This window comes from Physcomitrium patens, chromosome 25, assembly GCF_059467195.1.
Source record: "Physcomitrium patens ecotype Gransden chromosome 25, ASM5946719v1, whole genome shotgun sequence".
In the NCBI taxonomy this organism is placed as follows: domain Eukaryota; kingdom Viridiplantae; phylum Streptophyta; class Bryopsida; order Funariales; family Funariaceae; genus Physcomitrium; species Physcomitrium patens.
Window position 1 is genome coordinate 5,207,981 of NC_143434.1, and position 25,380 is coordinate 5,233,360.

General features: G+C 35.1%; 1 protein-coding gene across 1 annotated transcript; it reads right to left on the reverse strand.

Annotated features, from left to right (window-relative positions):
- Positions 1–20,417: 20,417 nt before the first annotated feature.
- Positions 20,418–23,600, reverse strand: LOC112278289 (uncharacterized). Its single transcript, XM_024511544.2, has one exon. The coding sequence runs from the start codon at positions 22,409–22,411 to the stop codon at positions 20,870–20,872; it is 1,542 nt and encodes a 513-aa protein (XP_024367312.1). The 5' UTR covers positions 22,412–23,600; the 3' UTR covers positions 20,418–20,869.
- Between the last annotated feature and the right edge of the window lie 1,780 nt (positions 23,601–25,380).

Sequence of the window (25,380 nt, forward strand, 5' to 3'; positions counted from 1 at the left end):
TCTATAACGAGCCATCTTTCTTCTTCACAAATAAGATAGGTGCCCCAGCTGATGATTTTGAATGAGGGATGAAGTTCTTCGCTAGATTCTCATCGATGTTCTTTTGCAACTCCGTCTGTGATATATTATAGATTGGGCCAAAAGACGGTTGTGCTCCTTCCTGCAAGTCTATGGCACAATCATATGGTTGGTGTTTCGATAGCATGTCGGCATTCTTCTTTTGAAACACGTCTTTAAAATCCTTATGTTGCTCAGGTATACTTGCTGTCGAGATCTTCTCCTCGGTAGTTGAAGCTGCATAAATGACAAACGGTGTATCTTCCTTGGATGATCTTACAAACGCTCTTGCTCCAATGAATAAAGATTTCTCTATTCGGGGTTTTCTACTAGGCTTGCTCTTGGATGGTTTTGTGGGAAAGGTCATCTTCTGCAACCTCCAATCTATGGATGGGTTATGCTTTTCCAACTAGAAAAGACCAAAAATAATAGGATTTGATGGGATTCTAATAATATTAAAAATAATATGGCTACTATGGCCCTTAAATGTCACTTCTATAGGTTTTGATTCATGGATGACACTACTAGACAATAAAGGTGCCCATCTATGACCTCAATGTGAACAAGTTTGGATTTTTGTACTAAAGGGATCTTATGACGCTTCACAAATTCTTCGTCTAAGAAACAAGCAGATGATCCTGAATCTAATAATGCTAAGGTTCTCAGTTTTTGAGGGCCAATAAATAAAGAAATTGTAAAGCAAAGGACTTGTTGAGCGAAAAGAAAGGAACCAGGTTGTTGTTGTGATATTTCACTGTCCAGCCGCACGGTTCTTATTGTGGCTGGGCATCCTCGTTTTCCTGAACAAACGCGCCCCTAGTCTTGATAATGCATCGATTTTGCTTCTTGGGACAATTTTCAACTTTGTGGCCTTCTTCACCCCAATATAAGCATAGACCTTCGTCCATACGCCGCTTTTTTTCTTCTAGAGTAAAGGATTTGATACGTACCACATCAATTTGCATGTCTTCTATCTCTGAATGTGACATCCTGCTACTTGCCGACATAGTTGGGGTGTGGCGAACCACATGTTGTCTTGAGCGTTGGTCTTGGTGACGTTGGAATAGGTGATTATCATACTTCACAGCTTGGCTAATAGCTTCGTTGAGCGTTCGTGGATCAGGAAGAGTTAGCAGCAAATCCTTCACATCGTCCCTTAAACCCCAATAGAATTGACTCATCAATGCTTCATCATCCCAATTGATGTTACATGCTAGTTGCCTGAAATTCGATGCATAGATTGATGTAGAGCGCTGTCGTATTACGTGTTGTCTTCTTCGGAATACACTGGGTAACTAGCTGTGGAAGGTATAGTTGTTTTTGCAAATAACAAAGAAACCCTAATAGATTTTATCCATGTATGAAGAATATAATTGAAATATCAATTTCTAAGTATTTAAAAACACTATTCATAGTCATTTTAACCATACAATATTCCAATTGCTTTATTTCTTTTATAATTAAGTTGTTTTTGTTTTTCTTAACAAGCCCTAATCCTAGCCAGTGAGCTTTGACAAGCTGTAACTTTTGATCCAACCGTCCACTTAGTGTGAAATTTTGCACCCAAATATCAGTATAAGCCTTCTATATGCTCAAAAAATTTCAGTCCAACCCAACTTACAGATTGCAAGAAAACGTCCAAAAACCGCACTAATGACACTCGGCTGCAACCTTGAAATTTGATGTAGAAACTCCAGAAGTGATTTCTTCTTTGTCAATTGTTAATTCGAGCTCAAAATTGAATAGCCGCTTGATCTCTAAATCTTCTATTACCAAGCCAAAAATTATGTCAATCCAACTAGTAGATCTTCAGATATCACAGAAACCCTATCCAACCCTAGACTGCCAACTTCCGACAACCCTTTGTACTAAAACCCAGATATCTCTTGATGGCATTGTTAGATTAATACAAATTTTTGTATACACTTAGCACACTCAACTATCCAGACAATACCAAATTTTGATTCATAGATGCTACACGACTTGCACAAACCGATTGAGAATGCAAACCATCAATGTTTTATATAAAATCCGAAACACCAAAATAAACACTGACTTTGAGCAGCGATTGCTCTCCCCTCACAAACCCTAATGAAACCAAATTAGTGACCTTGAAAAGAGCTTGAAGCTAGCTCTTCGATGAAAAAAAAACCCGATCTGAAAAAAAATCCCCCCTCATTTCTTAACCTTCCTCCTTTTTAACCCTAATTCTCCCCTCTTTCAAACCCTAGCCTCTGAATTTCTTCAATCTTCCGTCTTGGATCCGGAATTGGCTCCTTCCGTCTTAGATCTCGAATTGCTTCCTTCCGTCTTGGATCCGGAATTGGCTCCCTGGTCAGAGCTTTCTCCTCCGTATTTACCTTTAGGAGATCTTTTTACTGAAAGGACGTCCCCAGAACAGCACAAAGGACGGAACAGCTTGAAACGGAATCGAAGCCCCGTAATCGGAACAACATTGAGTCGCCCGACCAATTCAGGTCTCGTATTGGCTAAGAGTCTAGTAGTAAGACCCGGATGTTCCCGTAATTGGATCAAATTGGTCCTTCGCGTCAGATTGGCTGAGGCCCGTAGTAAGACCTGGATTTTCTCATAATTAGATTACATTGGGTTGCCCGACTAATTCAGGTCTCATATTGGGTAAGAAGACCTGGATTGGATTCTTGAAATTGGATCTAATTGGCTCTTCAAACCAGGCTCACCCGTCGTGTGAATTGGTCCTTTCCCTTCCTGCTGACTTCCGTTATTGGAATCGAACGGAGCATTTCAGTATGCCTCGGCTAACTGTAATGGGGTGATTGAACTTGGCCACTCAGTATTTACACTGGAGTTGGTCGTTGCTCCCAATATTCGAGGTAACTGAACATTAATAAAAGTCCCCTTTCTTTATATTTTCACGATATACTCGTGTTACAACACGACAACGCATCCCTTGTCGTAGTGACCGGATCTTTGTTGTAGTCCATCGAACCTTGTCGTGTTCACCAAATGCTTCCACAAACGCCTCCAAAAAGGTTTCAAAGTTGTTTAGTATGGATAATCGTTTCCCAAACAAAGGAGCAAACCATGATAGAGCTTGCCCTGTAAGTAAGGTTCCAACAAGCCCAACACGTGACTCCTCCGTTGGATAGCATTCGGGCTGTAAAACTGTTATCAACCTGATTTGATTGACAAATCCTCGAAACTTCGAATGTGTAGCATCAAACTTGTCCGGAAGGCTAACTCGAGGCTCTTTATGTTGTAGAACTAGCCGTGTCGTATTACGTGTTGTCTTGTTTGGGAATATACTGGGTATCTGGCTGTGGAAGGTATAGTTGTTTTTGTAAATAACAAAGAAACCCTAATAGATTTTATCCATGTATGAAGAATATAATTGAAATATCAATTTCTAAGTATTTAAAAACACTCCTCATAGTCATTTTAACCATACAATATTCCAATTGCTTTATTTCTTTTATAATTAAGTTATTTTTGTTTTTCTTAACAAGCCCTAATCCTAGCCAGTGAGCTTTGACAAGCTGTAACTTTTGATCCAACCGTCCACTTAGTGTGAAATTTTGCACCCAAATATCAGTATAAGCCTTCTATATGCTCAAAAAATTTCAGTCCAACCCAACTTACAGATTGCAAGAAAACGCCCAAAAACCGCACTAATGACACTCGGCCGCAACCTTGAAATTTGATGTAGAAACTCTAGAAGTGATTTCTCCTTTGTCAATTGTTAACTCCAGCTCAAAATTGAATAGCCGCTTGATCTCTAAATCTTCTATTACCAAGCCAAAAATTACGTCAATCCAACTAGTAGATCTTCAGATATCACAGAAACCCTATTCAACCCTAGACTGCCAACTTCCGACAACCCTTTGTACTAAAACCCAGATATCTCTTGATGGCATTGTTAGATTAATACAAATTTTTGTATACACTTAGCACACTCAACTATCCAGACAATACCAAATTTTGATCCATAGATGCTACACGACTTGCACAAACCGATTGAGAATGCAAACCATCAATGTTTTATATAAAATCCGAAACACCAAAATAAACACTGACTTTGAGCAGCGATTGCTCTCCCCTCACAAACCCTAATAAAACCAAATTAGTGACCTTGAAAAGAGCTTGAAGCTAGCTCTTCGATGCAAAAAAAACCCGATCTGAAAAAAAAACCCCCCCTCATTTCTTAACCTTCCTCCTTTTTAACCCTAATTCTCCCCTCTTTCAAATCCTAGCCTCTGAATTTCTTCAATCTTCCGTCTTGGATCCGGAATTGGCTCCTTCCATCTTGGATCCGGAATTGGCTCTCGCCGTTAGAGCTTTCTCCTCCGTTTTTACCTTTAAGAGATCCTTTTACCGAAAACAATGTTCCCTGAAATGGCACAGAGAACAGGACAGCCTGAAACAGAATCGAAACCCCGTAATCGGGACCACATTGAGTCGCTCGACCAATTTAGGTCTCACATTGGATAAAAGTCCAGTAGTGAGACCCGGATGTTCCCATAATTGGACTGCATTGGGTTGCCCGACCAATTCAGGTCTCATATTGGGTAAGAGGACCCGGATTGGATTCTTGAAATTGGATCCAATTGGCTCTTCGAACCAGGCTCACCCGTCGTGTGAATTGGTCCTTTCTCTTCTTGCTGACTCCCGTTATTGGAATCGAATGGAACATTTCAGTATGTCCCGGCTGACTGTAACGGGGTGACTGAACCTAGCCACTCAGTATTTGTATTGGAATTGGTCGTTGCTCCCAATATTCGAGGTAACTGAACATTATTAAAAGTCCTCTTTCTTTATATTTTCACAGTATACTCGTGTTACAACGTGACAGCGGTGCTTGTCGAACCTGAGGCAAAGTTGTTTCTCCAAGTGTAGAAGTTTGAGGCTGGTGCAACCTAGATTGTGCCATCTCAGATGTTCCATCATTATGAAGCCTTGCCACGACTCCTTCAATCTCTGTAGTTCTTTGCGATAACGTAGCGAGGGCATTCATGATAGCATCCAACTTGGACTCCAAACTTTCTGTCATACTAATGTCTTGGCCTCCGGCCATTCTAAGAGAAGGACAGAAATGACTCTACTAAAAGACAATATTGGTTTAGAAGAGGGTACTCCGCAACCTCTAAAACGCCTTAAGAGCTTCAAAAAAAGGGGTAATCCACTTTCTCCAAGAAGAATAAGATTCCAATATTGTAACAAAAGAAGTATCAGTTTAGAGGAGGGTAATCCGCAACCTCTAAAACGCTAGTACTCCTTCAAGCAGAGGAGTAATCCACACTCTAACGAGGAAGAAATTAGCTCTAATATCAGAAGTGAGTTCAATCTCGACAAATTGTCATGGACACAGAAATATAGGCTCGAGATTTAACAAGAAGTTCAAGAAGAACTGATAAAAACTAGATTAATCAGATGAATACAAGAACAATACCAGAGAGGTGAACTAGAGCTCCAAGAGATGTGTTGTCGAGACTGAAGAACTCTTCAGCCTCGATTCTAATATATATTCCTATTTAGGAAGCTTCTCAAGTAACTTTCACCAATTAGGAAGCTTTTCAAGCAACTTCCACCAATTAAGAAGCTTCTCAAGCAACTTCCACCAACTAGGAAGCTTTTCAAGCAACTTCCACCAATTATGAAGCTTCTCAAGCAACTTCCACCAACTAAGAAGCTTTTCAAGCAACTTCCACCAACTAGGAAGCTTTTCAAGCAACTTCCACCAACTAAGATGCTTCTCAAGTAACTTCTATCAACTAAGAAGCTTCTCAAGTAACTTCCACCAACTAAGAAGCTTCTCAAGTAACTTCCATCAACTAGGAAGCTTCTAGAAGGTTCCAAAGACTTACTTCTAGAAGGTTCTAGAAACTTGTCTCTAGACGGTTCTAAATACTATGTTCCTAACACCACGACATAGTTAGCTTGTTTCACAAGCTATTAATACATGTGGCACATAGATAATTTGTTGATCAAGTTTCTAACCTACCAACCAACTACAAACATATGTAAAGTCAAAACAATGTCTAGAAGGTATTATGAAATTAATGTAGTTTTACCTAATTCTATCTACCTAGGTAACAATTATAGTAGGTTTTTTATCCATGACATTACCTTCATTTCTAAAGATGAGTTCCACAAGAAGATGTGATTATATTTTGAGGAAGTTTAAGATGTGGCAAATTATATTTATCACATACTCTAATCTTTATTCCCTTTGAAGGTAGTTGATAGGTCCTCTCAGTCCTAGATAATGTCTTATTTTAGGACAAGAAGACCACCCTATAATTTAATCATTGTTGAAACTTTCGTAACTTCCTTCAAACAAAACATTTGTAAAACCATTAAGAGTCGTGCCTACCTCTAATAAAATCACCAAACATTGATAGTCTTTTCCCAAGTTGTGATATTAAATACGTTGTATTTCACCATCTAATCAAAGAAGAATATCTTGTTCTTGAAAGTCTTTACTCTATTACATCATCTTGAAGGCTCTGATAATCAAAATATCTCATTTGATAACTTAACAAATGATGGCTCTTGAGTTAAGTCCATTGATTATTGGTTCTCCATCTCTTTGAAGCTACAATTATATACAAACTATAAACAAAGATAGAGGATAGAATGCAATCTTTCCTAAATTGTGTTTCATTTATAGCAAAGGTTAGCTATCATTTATCTTCAATTTGAAAGAAGTTGTTAATAAAAAGCTTCTATTGTCTTTGCTTCATTTACAAGATTCTTTGTTAGCTTCCATATGTATTCACTAATATCATATCTACATTAATAGATAAGATATTTTAATTTATTTTGGAGTTGCCTTGAGTCTTGAATATCTTCAACTTCAAACTCTTTATTATTATCCACTTCTATAAGAGGAGGTGGAACTTGTCTTCTTTTTGGTATATTCATAGTCTTGTATGATTCAAGGAGAGACAAGTGGAAGATAGGATAGATCTTCATTGACTCCGATAGATATAATTGATAAGCAACTAGTTTGATTTGTCTACAAATAAGAAAAGGTCTAAGCCTGCACTAGTCCAACTTATCACAAGGATTAATATTCTTGATATTATGATGAAATAACTATTCATTTTTACCAACATTGAATTGTGGTTATTCTTTTCAATAAGCATCCATATTGATCTTTTGTCATTCTTGAACTTCCTTTAATTGAACCTTCATTGTTGCATGTAGTTCAAACAAATGATTTACCAAATCTTTCGCAGGAAGATTATCAACTTTTAAAAAGTCAAAAGTATCAAGTCGTGGATGATAACCATAATTGGCAAAGAAAGGTATTTATTGCATAGAAAAAAATATCATATTATTATAAGCAATCTTTGCTAATAGCAAAAGAGTTTTACAATCATCTTATACATAATTGATGGTACATCTTAAGTATTGCTCTAAAACTTGGTTTACATGCTCCATTTGTCCATCAATTTGAGGATGAAAAGATGAAGGTAGATTTATGTCTACCTTTAGAAACTTGAATAAGATTCTCTAAAATCTTGATATAAATTGAGTCCCTCTATCCGATTTAATATCCTTGGACAATCTATGATATTGATAGATATTATTAAAGAAAAGCTTGGCTATTATTTTACTTGTGATAGATTTTGTATATAGTACAAAACGTGCCATCTTTGTAAAATAATCTACTATTACAAATATAGAATCATATATATCTAAGACTAAAAGATTTGTAATAAAATCCATAGAAACAAAAGACCATGGTTGTTTTGAAATATGTAATGGCTAAAAAAGTCTGTAAGGTTGATGACAAGGAGTTTTTGATCTTGAGCAAATATCATACGATTGAACAAAATCTTTGACTGCTTTCCACCAAAAATCTTTAGATATTAATTCTAAACTCTTGTTATGTCCAAAATGTCTAGCTGCTAGAAAATCGTGGCATGCTTGAAGAACACGTCATTATGCTTCTTCTTTTAGAACATATAGGCATCTTTCAAAATAGAGTAGGTTGTTTTTGAATTCAAATTTGGAAGCATCATGAGACTTGAAAGAAAGATTTTTCATATTATGAACAAGAAGATCAAAAGACATACTTGATTGAATTTGTTTCACAAAAGTTGAATCAACAGTCAATGATGATTTCATTACTCAAAGATAAAAATGCTCGAGCTTCAAGAGAATCATTCTTTATTGATCAAAAGTTGCATCTCCTTCTTTTGGTGTAAGATAAGAATATCTAAAAAGGGCGTCTAACAAATCTTGTTGTTTTCTAAGTTGATATACGATCTTGAAATCAAATCTTGATAAAGACATGTTCTAACGAGTTTAGCGACAATTCAACATATTTGCTAAGATGAAATATTTGAGAATCTTATGATTTGTATATACAATGATTAGAATGAAAGCGCCTTCTAAAAAATAACACCATTTTTGAAAAGAATGCACAATTGTAAGAAGTTCTTTGTCGTGGATTTTATAGTTAATCTCAGTTACTGAAAATTTTTTAGAATGAAAAGCTACTGGATGAATTTTATCATTTATTTCCATTTGTAATAATATGACACTCAAAACAAAGTCCAATGTATCTATTTCTATATAGAACGCCTTCGAGAAGTCAATGCAATACAATATTAGTATAGAAACAAATGTTATCTTTAAAGCTTTAAATGTTACCTTTGCTTCTTAATTCCACCAAAGTTTATCTTTACAAGTCAAATGTATAAGTAGAGCTACAACTCAAGGGAAGTCCATGATGAAGATCCAATAGTAGTTGGCAAATCCCAAAAAATATTAAACATCTTGTACAGTTTTTAGAATCTTTCAATTTATAATAGTTTAAACTTTCTTAGGAACTATCATAAGTCCATCATTTGAAATGATATAATCTAAGAAGTCAACTTGAGTAGTATAGAATACACACTTTTCTATCTTGGTATAGAGTCCCACATCTCATAATTTTTATAATACACAACAAACATGAAGTTTATATTCTTCTGCATTCTTAGAATAGATAAAGATATTGTCTAGATAACAAATAATAAAATCATCTAAAAACTATCAAAAAATATCATTCATAAGATGTTAAAAAGCTGTTGGTAGATTTGTAAGTCTAAAAGACATGACATTATATTCAAAATGTCCATACCTTGTTTTGAAATGCAGTCTTCTATTCATCTCTTTCTTTGATATATACTAGATTATATGCTCCTCATAGATCCATTTTTGTATAGATCTTAGCTTGATACAATTCATCAAGAAGTCTAAATATTAAAGGTAGTTGATACATATCCTTGATGGTAATCTTATTGAATCCTCAATAATCAATACACATCTATAATAATCTATCTTTTTTCTTCATAAATAGAATTGGAGCTTTTGCTTGAGATTTAAAATGGCATATGAAGTTCTTGACTAAATTCTCTTCAATATAGTCCTTGAATTCAGCCAATTCATTTTGTAATAAATTGTAGATTGTTCTAAATGGCACTTATGCTCTTTCTTGAAAGTCAATTGAGTTGTCATAAGGTGTTAGGGACATATTCCTTAGAACTTTCTAGAGAGAAGTTTCTAGAACCTTCTAGAAAACAAGCCTCTGGAACCTTCAAGAAGAGAAGCCTCTAAAACCTTTTGGAGAGAAGTTTCTAGAAGCTTCTAGAAGGGAAGTCTCTGGAACCTTCTAGAAGAGAAGTTTCTAGAAGCTTCTAGAAAAGAATCTCCTGGAACTTTCTAGAAGCTTCCTAGTTAATAGAAGTAGCTCGAGAAGTTTCTAGAACCTTCTAGAAAGGAAGCCTCTGGAACCTTCTAGAAGCTTCCTAGTTAATAGAAGTAGCTTCAGAAGCTTCCTAAGTAGGAGTATGTATAGGGATCGAGGCTGAAGAGTTCTTCAGTCTCGACAACACATCTCTTGGAGTTCTAGCTCACCTTTCTGGTGTTGTTCTTGTACTCATCTGTTTAATCTAGTTCTGCCACTTCTTCTTGAACTTCTTGTTAGATTTCAAGTCTGTATTTTGTGTCTGTGACAGTTTGTCGAGACTACACTAACTTGAGATATCAGAGCTAGTTCTTTCTTAGTAGAGTGTAGATTACCTCTCTACTTGAAGGTATACTAGCATTTTTTAGAGGTTGTGGATTATCCTCCTCTAAACTGATACTTCTTCTGTTACAATATTGGAGTCTTATTCTTCTTGGAGAGAGTGGATTACCCCTCTTCTTGAAATTCTTAAGGCATTTTATAGGTTGTGGATTACCCTCCTATAAACCAATATTGCCTCTTATAGGGTCATTTTTGTCCTTCTTTTAGAATGGCCGGAGGTCAAGACATTAGTATGACAGAAAGTTCGGAGTCTAAGTTAGATGCTATTATGAATGCCCTCGCTATGTTATCACAAAGAACTGCAGAGATTGAAGGAGTGGTGGCAAGGCTTCATAATGATGGAGTATCAGGGATAGCACAATCTAAACTACACCAGCCTCAAATTTTGGCACTTGGAGAAACAACTTTACCTCAAGTTCGACAAGAACCACTAGTTCTACAACATAAGGAGCCTCGAGTTAGCCTTCCAGATAAGTTTGATGGAACACGTTCCAAGTTTCGAGGATTCGTCAATCAAATCAGGTTGATAACAGTTTTACAGCCCGAACGATATCCAATGGAGGAGTCACGTGTTGGGCTTGTCGGAACCTTACTTACGGGACAAGCTCTATCATGGTTTGCTCCTTTGTTTGAGAAACGATCATCTATATTAAACAACTTCGAAACCTTTTTGGAAGCATTTGCGGAAGCATTTGGTAAACACGATAAGGTTTGATGTGCTACAACAAAGATCCGGTCGCTACGACAAGGGATGCATTCTACATCAGTCTATGCTTCGGAATTCAAGCAATTAGTATGCGACATCAATTGGGATGAAGAAGCGTTGATGAGTCAATTCTATTGGAGTTTAAGAGATGATGTGAAGAATTGCTGTTAACTCTTCCTGATCCACGAACGCTCAATGAAGCCATTAGCCAAGCTGTGAAGTGCGATAATCGCCTATTCCAACGTCGCCAAGACCAACGCTCAAGACAACATACAATTCGCCATGCTCCAACTATATCGGCAAGCGGTGTGAATTCGCATTCAGAGGTGGAAGACATGCAAATTGATGCGGTACGTATCAAATCTCTTACTATAGAAGAAAAAAAGCGACGTATGGAGGAAAATTTATGCTTGTATTACGGTGGAGAAGGCCACAAAGTCGAAAACTGCCTCAATAAGTAAAATCAAGGCATAGTCAAGACTAGGGGAGTATTTATTCAGGAAAACGAGGATGCCCAGCCACAGTAGGAATCGTGCGGCTGGACAATGAAATATCCCAACAACAATCAGGTTCCTTTCTTTCTGCCCAACCTGCACTTTGTTTTACAATCCCTTTGTTTATCGGCCCTCAAAAATTGAGAACCTTAGCACTACTGGACTCAGGAGCATCTGCTTGTTTTTTAGACGAAGAATTTGCAAAGCGTCATAAGATCCTTTTAGTACAAAAATCAAAACTTGTTCATGTTGAGGTCATAGATGGGCGACCTTTATTGTTTGGTAGCATCACCCATGAATCAAAACCTATAGAAGTAACGTTTAAAGACCATAGTAGTTATATTATTTTTAATATTATTAGAACCCCATCAAATCCTATTATTCTTGGTCTTTCTTGGTTGGAAAAATATAATCCATTGATAGATTGGAGGTTGCGGAAGATGACTTTTTCCACAAAACCACCCAAGAAAAAACCTAGTAAAAAACCTCGAAAAAAGAAATCCTTATTCATTGGAGCAAGAGCGTTTATAAGATCATCTAAGGAAGGCACTCCATTTGTCATTTATGCGGCTTCAACTACACAGGAGAAGATCTCAACAGCAAGTATACCGGAGCAATATAAAGATTTTGAAGACGTGTTTCAAAAGAAGAACGCCGACATACTACCGGAACACCGACCATATGATTGTGCCATAGACTTGCAAGAAAGAGCACAACCACCTTTTGGCCCAATCTACAATCTATCGCAAACGGAGTTGGCAGAGTTACGAAAGTACATCGACGAGAATCTAGCCAAGAACTTCATTCATCATTCAAAATCATCAGCTGGAGCACCCATCTTATTTGTGAAGAAGAAAGATGGATCATTACGGATGTGTGTGGACTATCGAGGCCTCAACAAGGTAACAAAGAAAAATCGTTACCCATTACCTTTGATTTCTAGTCTCTTAGAACAACTTAGACGTGCGAAGATCTTTACAAAAATTGATCTAAGGGGAGCTTATAATCTCGTACGAATCAAGGAAGGAGATGAGTGGAAGACAGCATTCCGTACAAGGTATGGTCATTTCGAATATAATGTCATGCCTTTTGGTCTTACCAATGCTCCAGCGGTTTTCCAACATATGATGAATGACATCTTTCGAGAACACCTCGACGATTTTGTTGTCATCTACTTGGACGATATTCTAATATTCTCTAAAAACGAGGAAGAGCATGACGAGCATGTTTGTTTGGTCTTGGAGAAACTACGCAAGCGAGAACTATATGCCAAATTAGAAAAGTGTTTATTTCACCAGACGGAGATGGAATTTTTGGGGTTCATTGCGACTATAGAAGGTTTGAAGATGGACCCCAAGAAAGTAGAAGCAATCATGTCTTGGGAGGTTCCGAAGACAGTTAGAGACGTACAATGTTTTTTTGGTTTTGCTAACTTCTATCGGATCTTCATCAAGAATTATTCTCAAGTTGCTGCTCCTCTCACTCGATTAACATGCAAGGATAAGTTGGAATGGGGACCTTTGGCGGAGAAGGCGTTTCAAGATTTGAAGACAGTATTTACTACAGCTCCAATTTTGGTACATCCAGACTTTACAAAGGCCTTCTATTTAGAAATTGATGCTTCAGATTTTGCTTTGGGAGCTGTGCTTTCACAAATGAGTGAAGATAAGAAGCTCCATCCAGTTGCATTCTATTCTCGGAAGTTCTCTGCTGCTGAAATCAATTATGAGATCCACGATAAGGAACTTCTTGCTATAGTGGATTCTTTTGAAGAATGGCGTCACTTTCTTGAAGGAGCTGCACATCCAGTAACCGTATATACGGATCACAAGAATTTGGAGTATTTCATGACGGCTTGAGTTTTAAATCGGCGTCAAGCTCGGTGGAATATGTCGCTATGTAGATTCGATTTTGTTATCACTTATCGACCTGGAAGGCAGCAAGGACTATCCGATGCTTTATCAAGGAGATCGTATCTTGTACCAAAGGCTGGAGAAGCAGCGTTTGATCAACAATGTACAACGTTATTGAAGCCAAAGAGATTTCAACTTTGTGCTACTATTGTATCATTTGATGCTGACTTCCTAAACCAGGTACGTGCTATGACCATTAAAGATTCAGTAGCCATTAATATCAAGCAATGTACCAATGACGATAAGTTCAAGGTAGAGAGAGATCTTTTATATTTTGAAGAGCGATTGTACATTCCAAAAGGACTAGCACGACTCCAAGTTCTTCAATCTCGCCATGATTTTCCAGCTGCGGGACATTTTGGATTCAACAAGACCTTGGAGCTTATTTCCCGAGATTTTTGGTGGCCCCAAATGTAGAAGGATGTGAAAGATTTTGTCCTCTCTTGTGACATCTGTTCAAGATCTAAGAATCCTTGGCATTGCCCTTATGGACTTCTACAGCCATTGCCAATTCTACGTCAACCATGGTCTTCAATTTCTATGGACTTCATCACGGACTTGCCATCATCAAACTCATTTGACAGCATCTTTGTCGTGGTAGATCGGCTTACGAAGATGGCACACTTTGTTCCTTGTAAGAAGACATCGTCTAGTGAAGTCACAGCAAGACTCTTTCTCGATAATGTGTATCGATATCATGGACTACCAGATGATATCATATCAGATCGAGGTACCCAGTTCGTGTCAAAGTTTTGGAGATCTCTCTTTGGGATATTGAAGGTGGATATCAAGCTTTCTTCAGCTTTTCATCCTCAAACTGATGGCCAAACGGAATGGGTGAACCAAGTCTTGGAGCAATACTTACGATGCAGCATCAACTATCAGCAAGACAATTGGACTGCATATCTACCGCTAGCCGAGTTTGCATATAACAACACCCTCCATGCGTCGACTCAACAAACACCATTCTTTTCCAACTATGGGTATCATCCGAAGCTTGATTTATTGAGTCCGTCAACAAATAACAATCCAGCAGCTGAAGGATTTGCGAAGCAACTATCAGAGCTTCAAACTATGTTGAAGCTTCAATTATAATCCGCTCAAGAATCCTATAAGATGTCTGCAGATAGATTTCGGAATCCAGCACCTACTTTCAAAGTTGGAGACAAAGCCTGGCTTCTTTGACGAAATATCAAGACCAAGCGACCATGTGATAAGTTGGACTATCGAAGATTGGGACCATTTATCATCCAGAAGCAAATTAATCCAGTGGCATACCGGCTGGAGTTACCGGCTTCTATAAAGGTACATCCAGTCTTTCATGTTTCTCTGTTAGAACCTTATCGAGAGTCATCTTTTCTTGGAAGAGTGCAATGTCCGCCACCTAGTATTGAAATCAAGAACCACGAAGAATACGAGGTTGAAAAGGTATTGGATTCACGGCGAAGGTGGGAAAAGTTAGAATATCTTGTTCATTGGTGCGGCTATGACATTAATGAGCAAACATGGGAGCCAGCTAAAAATCTTGCGAATGCGCCACAAAAGGTAGAGGAGTTTCATCAACGACATCCCGATAAACCTAAATCAATTCGATGATAGCTTCTTTCTGAAGCTTGTTCTCCCAACAATATAAGAAAAGAGGAGAGCACCAGTTAAATTCATAGTTGATGTAGTTATTTTCTCCAAGATAAATCGTAGTTTGGTCTTTTGATATGGATAGCCAAGAGATAGATACTATGCCACTCAAAGTATCGCAACCGAGTAGCTCACGAAGGCGACCCCGAGATGAAGAACTACATGTACCACGACGAAGACGGAGGATATCGAGTAACCGATCACTGGTGATCGTATTTGAGATCGAGCCTGCTTACGATGGTCAACCAGAAGGCGTGTTTGCAGGACAATTTCACAATGAGGACACGGAAGTTCATGCTTGGTCAGAAGTCGAAGGCGTGGGCCACTACCGTTGGCTTCAAGGGTCGATGAACCACTTGCCTCGTGAACAACAGTTGGAGTTCATAGCAGAAGTTATGCGACAGATCTTCATTTTCTTGTGTTGGTATTGATCAACAACATTGCTTCTCAGAGACCTCGAAGCTAAAGGAGGGGGTGATGTTAGGGACATATTCCTTAGAACTTTCTAGAGAGAAGTTTCTAGAACCTTCTAGAAGAGAAGCCTCTGGAACCTTTTAGAGAGAAGTTTCTAGAAGCTTCTAGAAGGGAAGTCTCTGGAACCTTCTTGAAGAGAAGTTTCTAGAAGCTTCTAGAAAAGAATCCCCTGGAACTTTCTAGAAGCTTCCTAGTTAATAGAAGTAGCTCGAGAAGTTTCTAGAACCTTCTAGAAAGGAAGCCTCTGGAACCTTTTAGAAGCTTCCTAGTTAATAGAAGTAGCTTGAGAAGCTTCCTAAGTAGGAGTATATATAGAGATCGAGGCTGAAGAGTTCTTCAGTCTCGACAACACATCTCTTGGAGTTCTAGCTCACCTTTCTGGTGTTGTTCTTGTACTCATCTGTTTAATCTAGCTCTGCCACTTCTCCTTGAACTTCTTGTTAAATTTCAAGTCTGTATTTTGTGTCCGTGACATAAGGATGATGTTCTAGAACAGCATCCATATACTTTTTTTCAATAATATTTCTTGAAATTCTTAATATTGGCTTGAAATGCTACTTAAAGTCTTTGCACTATTAGAAACAGATATGGCATAAATGACAAAAGGTGATCTTTTTTGTGAAGCATGTAAGAAAGCACTTGCACCTACAAACATAAGTTTAATTGTACAAGACTTATGATTTTTTACTTGATTAACTACACTCTTAATTATATTTTAAAAATTTTAAAAATACAAGAAATCTAATCTATTCGAGGGTTATATTTTTTAATTACAATAAGTCTAAAATGATTAGATTAGACAGAGATCTAATGATATTAAATACTACAAAACTATTATGACCATTAATTATTACTTCTATAGAAAGGGTTTTGTGAATAACATCTCTAAAAGACAACATACAACCATCTATGACTTCTAAATAATTCAATGGCAATACCAACGTGTTGAGGAAGCATTGATATTACCATTGAATTATAGTAATGTTGAGGCACACTTATCTGACTCTCAGATCGAAATTCAAAAAGTCGATTTTTACACTTCACAACAAGATCAATTGCTTAACTCAATATTTGAAGATCAAGTAAGTTGAACATCAATTTCTTTACCTCATATTATAATCTATAGAAAAATTGGCTAATAAATACAATAGCATCTCATTTAATATGAATTGTAAGTTATCAAAATTGTGAAGCATATAATGTTATGGATCGATTGCTTTATTACAAAATATGGATCTTATTGGTTGTAATACGAGTTGCATCATGTTCTCCATACATGGATCAAAAATTTGCTAAAAAACTTTCATAGATTCAATTGTACACTTCTTTCATAGATTCAATTGTACACTTAGATTTTGTGCCATTAAACTTCTTAAGAAAAATAATTTTTGGTTTCTTAGTATCAAAAAGATGTTCCACTATAGGAGAAGGGACATGATTTGGTGCAGATGTTGAAGCAACTTCAATCATATCTATATCTTTACTTCTTGCCATTCTTGTTGCTCCTTGTAGTGGTAAACTAAGTTAATATATTGCAAGCATTAATTCTTTCAATTGTTCTTGTATTTGAGCTATTACACTTTTTATTTCAACAAGTTGTGGTATAATAATACTTACAAGAAAAATATCTAATTTTACTCAAATCTTATAGAAGAGAAGACTAAACATCAAAGAAGATACTTAAAACAATATTAGTTCAAAAGAAGGTAATCCGTAACTTTTAATATGCTAATGTCTTAGGAAAAAGAAAAAAAAAAAGTAATCCACTTTTAAGAAAAGACAAAACTTTGATATTGTAAGTGTACTCTTGTGAATGTGTGAAGGATAAGAATTTGATGAAAGTAAATAAACAAGTATAATAAAATGAAAATAAAGAAGTATGTATATTAAAAGGAAACTAGAATGACTATTGTTTAAAGACAAAGAAATTAGAAACTCTTGAATCTAGACTAGAAGCAAGAAAGGAATTGATAAGAATGAAGAAGGCTTCACTCTTACCTCTCTATACACTATCTACCTAAGATCTATGTGGCAACATTCTATAGGACCTTCAAAAACATATTGACTTTGCATAACACGTATCTTGACTTGTAAAGCAAGTTTTCTATATGGCTGCCTTATAGTTAGCTTGTTCTGTAAGCTACCAATATATGTGGCACATAGATAGCTTGTTGACCAAGTTTCTAACCTATCAACCAACTACAAACATATATAAAATCAAAACAGTGTCTAAAAAGCTTTTAAGAAGCTTTTCTAGAAGGTATTAGGAAATTAATCTACTTTTACTTAATTCTACCTATCAAAGTAACGATTACAGTAGGTATATATCCGTGACACATATGCGCTATATGGACAACTTATATAAAAAGTTATCACCTTTAAAAGTAGTTCTTACCTCAAATAATATTACTAAACATTGACAATTTTTTCTAAGATTAAGATATAATATACATTGTACATTTTAAATGAAGCCAAGTAATTTTGTGATAAGCTAAAGATTGGTCCAAATGGTAGTTGAATTGCTTCTTAAAGTTCACTTGAATAATCATAAGGATAATGTTTTAGAAAAATATGTGCATTTTTTTTTCAAAAATATCTTGATAATATTGATATTGGCTTAAAATACTACTTAAAGTATTTCTACTGTTAAAAATATAATATGGATATGACATAAATAATAAAAGATGTCTCTTCTTTTATATATATTTTAATTCTATAATTAAAAGTTTGATTATACTAGATTTATGATTTTATATTTGATTAATAATAGTATTAATTATAATATAAAAATAATTTTGATTATTAAAAATATAATCTATTTGATGATTATATTTTTTTAATTATAATAAACCTAAAGTAATTAGATTGAAAAGAAATCTAATAATATTAAATATCTCCATATTATTATGATCATTTGTTGATACATTTACAAAAATGGTTTTATACATAATATTTTAAGAAGATAAATGATGATCATCTATGATTTCTACAAGTATGTATTTAATTTTTTTATTAAAGATATATTATAGTTTTTAAAAAAGTCTTCATTTAAAAAATAAGCTCAGGTTTCTAAATCTAATAAGACAAAGACTTTGTGAATTTTAGATACTAAACAAATATCTATTGTAAAACAAGGTTAGAATTTTGTAGAAAAAATAAGGCATTAACTAGATATTGTACAAGATTCTAACTCCACAATCCTTAATATAATTGAATATATTTATTTTTCAACACATTTTCTTCATTAATAATCATTCTTCTCATTTTGTAGTTGTATTATTTTTATAGACAATATTGAGTAGTGTACTTGAATTTTCTATAATATATGTACAATCTTTTTTAACAATAATGAATCTTTTCTTACTTGGTGAGAGATTCAAAATGTGTTACATCAATCTGAATAGATTGTGATTTTTATAAATAAGTTTCTAAAAACTTATGAGTTATTATTATGAGTTGATTTGATCCTTTATAATTAAACCTTTGTCCTTGGCCCCTTCTAAAGAATCAATTATTAAATACAATAGCTTAAAAAATAAATTATTTCAATAAATTTATCTTTGATATTTTGAATAATAAATATTTTATATCATTTTTTAATCCATATTGAAATTGATTGATGAAGGTTTAATTTTCAATCCTTATCACAAGTAAGCCCTTTGAATTTATACATTATTATAATTAATAATAATAGTAATAAAATTAACTCATGTATTATATAAATATATGAGTTGTTTTTTAATCATTTTTTAAAAGTAATTTAATATTATTATGATACTAATTTCTTTTAATGTAAAAAAAATCAAAAATATATTATAATTATAAAAAATATTATAAATATTATATATATATTTAATATTAAAAATCATATTTTAATTAAATCATAAAATTTATTAATAGTCTTTAATATTAATAAAAAATATTAATTTTCTAAAATGATTTATATTTGATATTAAAATATTATTGTAATTTTTTAATATAAAAATCAACCTTCATAAAATATGCTTTGATGTTATTATATCTATATATATAATAACATCAAAGGTTGATTTTTATATTAATCAATCATAAAATATGCTTTGATGTTATTATATCTATATATATAATAACATCAAAGGTTGATTTTTATATTAATCAATCATAAAATATGCTTTGATGTTATTATATCTATATATAAAAAAAAATTATAAAGCAGTCCAAATTTTTACTAAATCAATCCACATGTTTATTCCATTATTGTATCCTTTCAACCTCATTCCTATTCTCAGCCATTCTTTTGTTTCCAACCATCATCCCCATTCTTAACATTCCCAACTCCCATCCTTAACAATGGTTGAGAATAGAGAATAGCTAAAAATAGAGATGGAAGTTATAAGGATACAATAATGATTAAGATAAAATGAATCACTTTAGTAAAAATTTGAATTACTTTATTATATATATATATATATATATATATGTGTGTGTGTGTGTATATATATATAATATAAAGTACTAAGAAGCTAAGTATGTAGTAAAATATGTGTTTGTTAATAAATAATAAGATAAAATTAAAAAATATATTATGAGCTTTTAATAATTGATTTTGTGAAACATTATAATTACAAAAGTTTTATTGAAAGGGGCATTCAATTTAAAGTCCTCAAATTACATCAAAAAGAAATAAATCAATACTTGCCATTCTGAAACAATTGTATTATAAGTACAATTTTTTATTTTTATTTTTATTTTTTTTCAAGTACACAATATATTCATAAAGTTGAAAATTCATTTCTTTACTATTTTTTCTGTTAGATAATTTATGATTGAAAATCTCAATTAAAATTTAAACTCAAATCACAAATTAAATATGAATTCTGTTTCAAACATCTAATCAAAATTTCATTATAGTAGTGAACACTTTGTACTCTGAAGTTTTAATGAATTGAAATTTTTAATTGTAAAAGCTTTCCTACATTACTTTAAATTTCTTAGCCTTCCTTATATTCCATTTAAAACACGATTTATTTCAATTAAAACAATACATCAAATTTGAAATTCATTATTCAACTCTAAAACTTACAAAGAATCTCAGTACGATCATTAAATGTATCTCTTCTTTAAAAAAAGAAAATTTCAAATACAAAATTCTTATCCAAATTGCAATTTTTTCATCACTTTCTTTCTCCTTATTCTTTGTCCCTCTCTTGTCTATTTTCCTTAATATTAAGACAGAAAGGAAAATAGAGAAAAGAAAGAGACGCTGCTTACCTTCAAAGGGCCTGTTGACTTGAACAACTGGGACCCACAAGAGGTCCATACCAGCGATCTACATTGGGTTAGAACCATGAGAGGTTCTTTATTAGCGTGCAAAGACGTTGTGTCCTTCAGTGAATCCTTCATGAGGCCGCAGCCAAGAGAGGCATTAGAGTCAAATTGTACATTTCTGTACAAAATTCACTGATATTTTGATAACTGGTATGACCACCGTCATTTAATCGAGGGTCACCAACCAGAGCAAGAGGACCCTCAGATGACATCCCTTCCCAGCTCAGTAGAAAACAATGTCTGGATCGGGATCCCAGACTTCATCAGCTCCGTGTGGCACTCCTGACCTCGCCAAGGACGACCGGTTGCTGCTGATAGATACGGAGGAATGAGGACTGCAATAAGAGTTCTGAGGACTGGGTGAGTTGGATATCGAAGATGTCACCATAGGAGGAACACTAATAGTTGGCATGTCCATGAAAGAAATGTTTGAGGATACGCTCAAGGGCAGGGGACTACGTACAGGCATTGCTAATGGAAGAGGGGTTCTGGAAGCAGATGGAAGACTGAATAATGTGGATTCGTCCAGAGGCATGGGAGGACTCTTAGTGGATACAGGCAAGGAAGAATGGCTAGTGAGAATCATTGACGGGTCAGGACTTGGGGTTGTGTTCGGAGGACAGAATGACGAGAATACGGTTATGGGAGGAGGATTATTTGTCCACGTAGTTAGGGAAGGGCTTGTGGATGCAGATGGAGGAGAGGTTGTGGATACAGAAGGTAGTGGACTAAGTAAATCGGACATGGGAAGTATCACAGGAAGACGATTACTTGTAGACATAATCAAGGGAGAAGAGGTTGTGATTCTATAAGGATCATGAGAGCCGATGGATGCAGTTGGAGGAGGGTTTGAGGATGGAGGTTGGGGACGAGGTTGTGGAGATGGAGTATCCATGGGTTGAAAATTGGATGATCTTGTGTGAACATAGGGAGGAAAATTCGGGGCGATGGATACGGGAGGGCGCAGAGTGGGGAAGGTTGGAGCAGTTGTTGAAGTCTGCAGACTGATGCCAATACGACCTCGACCAGGTGAACTCGGATTATCACTTGATAGAGGGGTCGAGGTTGCCATAGCCATCTGCTCTTCCAAGGACTTGTTCTTTACGAGTTTCTCCTCCACCTCTTTTTTCTTGAACGCTTGAACCTTCTTCAACCTAAAAAATTCCTCCCTTTCCAATTCATCAAGCTCTGCTCTGATATATACGATTGTGTTCTCTAGTTTTGGCTTCACAACGTTCTTCAGCGCATTAACCCTACGGTTTGTCGTCTTGATTACCTCATCTAATGTCAGGAAAGACGATTGCAACGACGCCAGCTCCACTAGAACTTCAAGCAGCTTCAGGAACACAGTTCTGCAGATCCGGAACTGCTGCCCTCCCTGGGCCAAACCTGTCAGATTAATTTTTAACTCTCCTGTCTCGGCCAAAGACTCAAATTGTGGGATCTTCACTCCTGCAATGTTTTGTTCCCTGGTCTCTACCTTGATTGTTGACTTCCCTACATTCTCGAAGATCACATGCTTGATATTGTCTCCGGATGCACATTTGACTTCCGTCAATGAAAACATGGAAGCTTTCATGAGATCTCTCATAGATTGCTTAGTTTCCACAATGCGCTTCATTATTTGCCGGAACTGCAGGGTAAGGGCATCACTTTTCCTTTTCAACATCTGGTGTCCCTTGGTGGCGCCCATTAGCCGAGTCTTCACCACTCCCATCATGGTGATGGTCGGAGCAACATTTAGTCGCTGCGTTTGCCCTGACATTTACCCCTACCACTTTTTTCCTCCTATGCACCTTAATTTACACCCTGTTTTCTAATCACTTAATCTCAACAATCTGCAAAGATTCACCACTCAAAACACTTGTATATCAATTACCACATGCCTGATTTTATCCGTAATATCTAAAACCTCCCAAAAACACTCGCTGCCTGTCCCCATCCTCTCTCGAGCATGGCCACTCTCATGAAAATTCAAGCATGTTATGATCATGATATTTCCAAACCTTCAAACGATGAAGCAAATCACCATTCTCGCGACTTTATCAAACACCTAAGCCTCACATTCCCAATCGAAGCTTCACTAGTCGCATTCAATTTCAAGACATGGACTTGTGCTTTTCAACGTCAAAAGATCGATCAAACTGATAACCTGAATATCCTCACGAAGAAATCATCGTTTCAAGAGTATCATTCATGCAAATGTGTAAAGAATCAGCGCACGTTTAAATACGAGATAAAGTATTGAGATTTTTGTAGAAATTCGCATTGATATCATTAACCAGAATGCATCGCGGTGTCCGCTGGTCAATCACCGCTTCGAAGATTCATGACCAGGGCCGATTCGCTGCCTTTCAATAATCACATTACTGGAATCCATGCAGACACATGGCACACCCGTCCGCAATCCAAACATAAAAAAACGTCGAAATCGCCGCACACCTTCAAAAACATCAAGATCCTCCACTAATCTCGTACAAAATCTAAACCACATTTTGCGATCTCCCTATCCTCAACATCCATCACAGAGTCATGTCCTCCTTTCGCCAGAGTATCAACAAAAAACAACGAGTTCAAGCTCTTTCTCTCCTGTGACAGAGAGGCTCAAGTCATCCAATTCCACGTGCGAAGCGACTTCCTGTAGAATCCCGCAAAGTCCTTCCTAGGTCACGAAACAAATCCACCAAGCAACTGTGCAACCGCAACTCTCCATTCCAACCATTCTGATATCAGCAACACAAACCCTACCAAACGGCTCACACAACCATTCCTAAAGCTGATTTCTCCAAACGAAATAATCTATGAAAAGGTTCGTATATAATACAATTAAACGCCACAGCAAAGGTCTTCTCCTATACAAAATCACTGATCCACAGAGGAAGGCACCGCATTACAAACGCGGCGAATTTTTTTGCCACAACTGCAAACACTCAGCGGCCTTTAAGCTGCAAATAATTGCGAGCTCGAAAACAGAAAAATGGCTTTAAATAGAGAGAGAGATGCTGTTGATACCCGGGGTCCGAGACGATGAGATCATACCGGTCCTCAATCTTCGTCTAGTTCTTCGTTAGGGCCATTGTATTGGAGGTGTGAGTTTCTTTCATTTATATTCTTTTCTAGATAACTTAATTTAGTTTCTAAATAAAATTTTCTAAATAATTAAAATTTTATTTTTATGAAAAATATCTTTTGAAAAAAAATTCCCAATATTTTTTTGTGTAAATGTCTCACTTATCATCTTCTTTATTTAAAATATTGTAAAGAAGACCAAAGAAGAGTGGGATTTTTGCCTCCATATGATTTTTGCCTCCATAAGGTGAATTGGTTTTTTTGCCTCCATATGTAGATATTGAACTTTCTAAGGAGTTTTAATGCATGGCATGGATTCCACTCTTTTTTCTTTTTTCTTTTAATTTTGTGAAACTTATCCTCTATTCCAATCACCTTGTTTGTTTGTTTATCCCTTATATTGTCATGAATGTTTTTTAATTGCAAAGAGTGGTACCAGTTGATTTGATACCTTGACTCCACTGCATTAGTTTTAAAACAAACTTGAACTTTGGATTAGAGACAAATTCTTGTACTTTAAAATTGATCTTACAGATTCAGAATTAAAGATTAGTATGGCTGTATTTTTACATCTTCTTTTTCTTACAAAACCCACTTTCCTGTTTCAACTAAAATTATAATTTTCAACAGGTAGTAGCAATGGAAGCCCTTGTTAATGACATTGCAACAACACTTCCAGTTTTGTTGCCTTTTCTCTTTCTTTTTGTGCAGATTGATGTGCAATTTGAGCATGAAATCACAAGTAGTTGAAATTACGCTTACTCAAGCAAAAACAGTTTGTACAATTCTCTCATATGAAAGCACTTTAGAAGCAAGGAAGAATACATTAGAAAAGTTGGTAGACATTTCATGATGTGAAATGTAACTTGAAGCAACTAACAAAGCAAGTTGCTTGAGCATGTAAACAATCATTTTATGTTCTAAAAACAACTACCAAAACTTTTGTTTTGTCTTATTTGTCTTGCTCAACAACAACAACAAATTCAAAAAGTTCATTTTTATTTATTAATTTTTATATTGCATAGGTTTGATGGAAGGACATGCATATTAAGCTATAGTTTGTCCCCTTGAAAAGAGAGAATTGTAGAGTAATTGCTTTACAATTAGTAAATTTTTCATTGTTAATATCATTGGAAGATATTACTGGAATAGATTGTTGATGCCATTTGATAATATCATTATAACACACAGACTTGCAACATTAGAATTTAAATATTATGTATATATATATATACATATATATATATATATATATATATATATTAATTTAAAAAATAAATAAACTCCAATTTTTTTTGTAAAATAAGTATAAAACGGATATTTATCTTGTATTAATAAAGATCAAATTAAAATTTAGAATATATCTATTTGATATGTCTATGTATCATTTAATTTTAAAAAAAAAAAAAATTAAAAAAATATTGTATGTTTAAACCATTACATATATATATATATATATATATATATACATATGTGGATTTAAAATAAATCTATTTATCAATAGAAAATCTTGCTACCAGGTATATCATATAATTTGTGGTCATTAACAAATATATGTAATGTATTATTTAAATACATTTATGCTTATTGTAAAGTAGGAGGCAATTAGATTTTAAAATTTGTGTTAAGTTCTTTTATTAGGATTTTTGTGACAAAGACATCTTT

What these genes read in the sequence shown, in the direction of transcription:
- LOC112278289 (XM_024511544.2), bottom strand. Translation starts at nt 22,411, where the DNA reads ATGTCAGGGCAAACGCAGCGACTAAATGTTGCTCCGACCATCACCATG.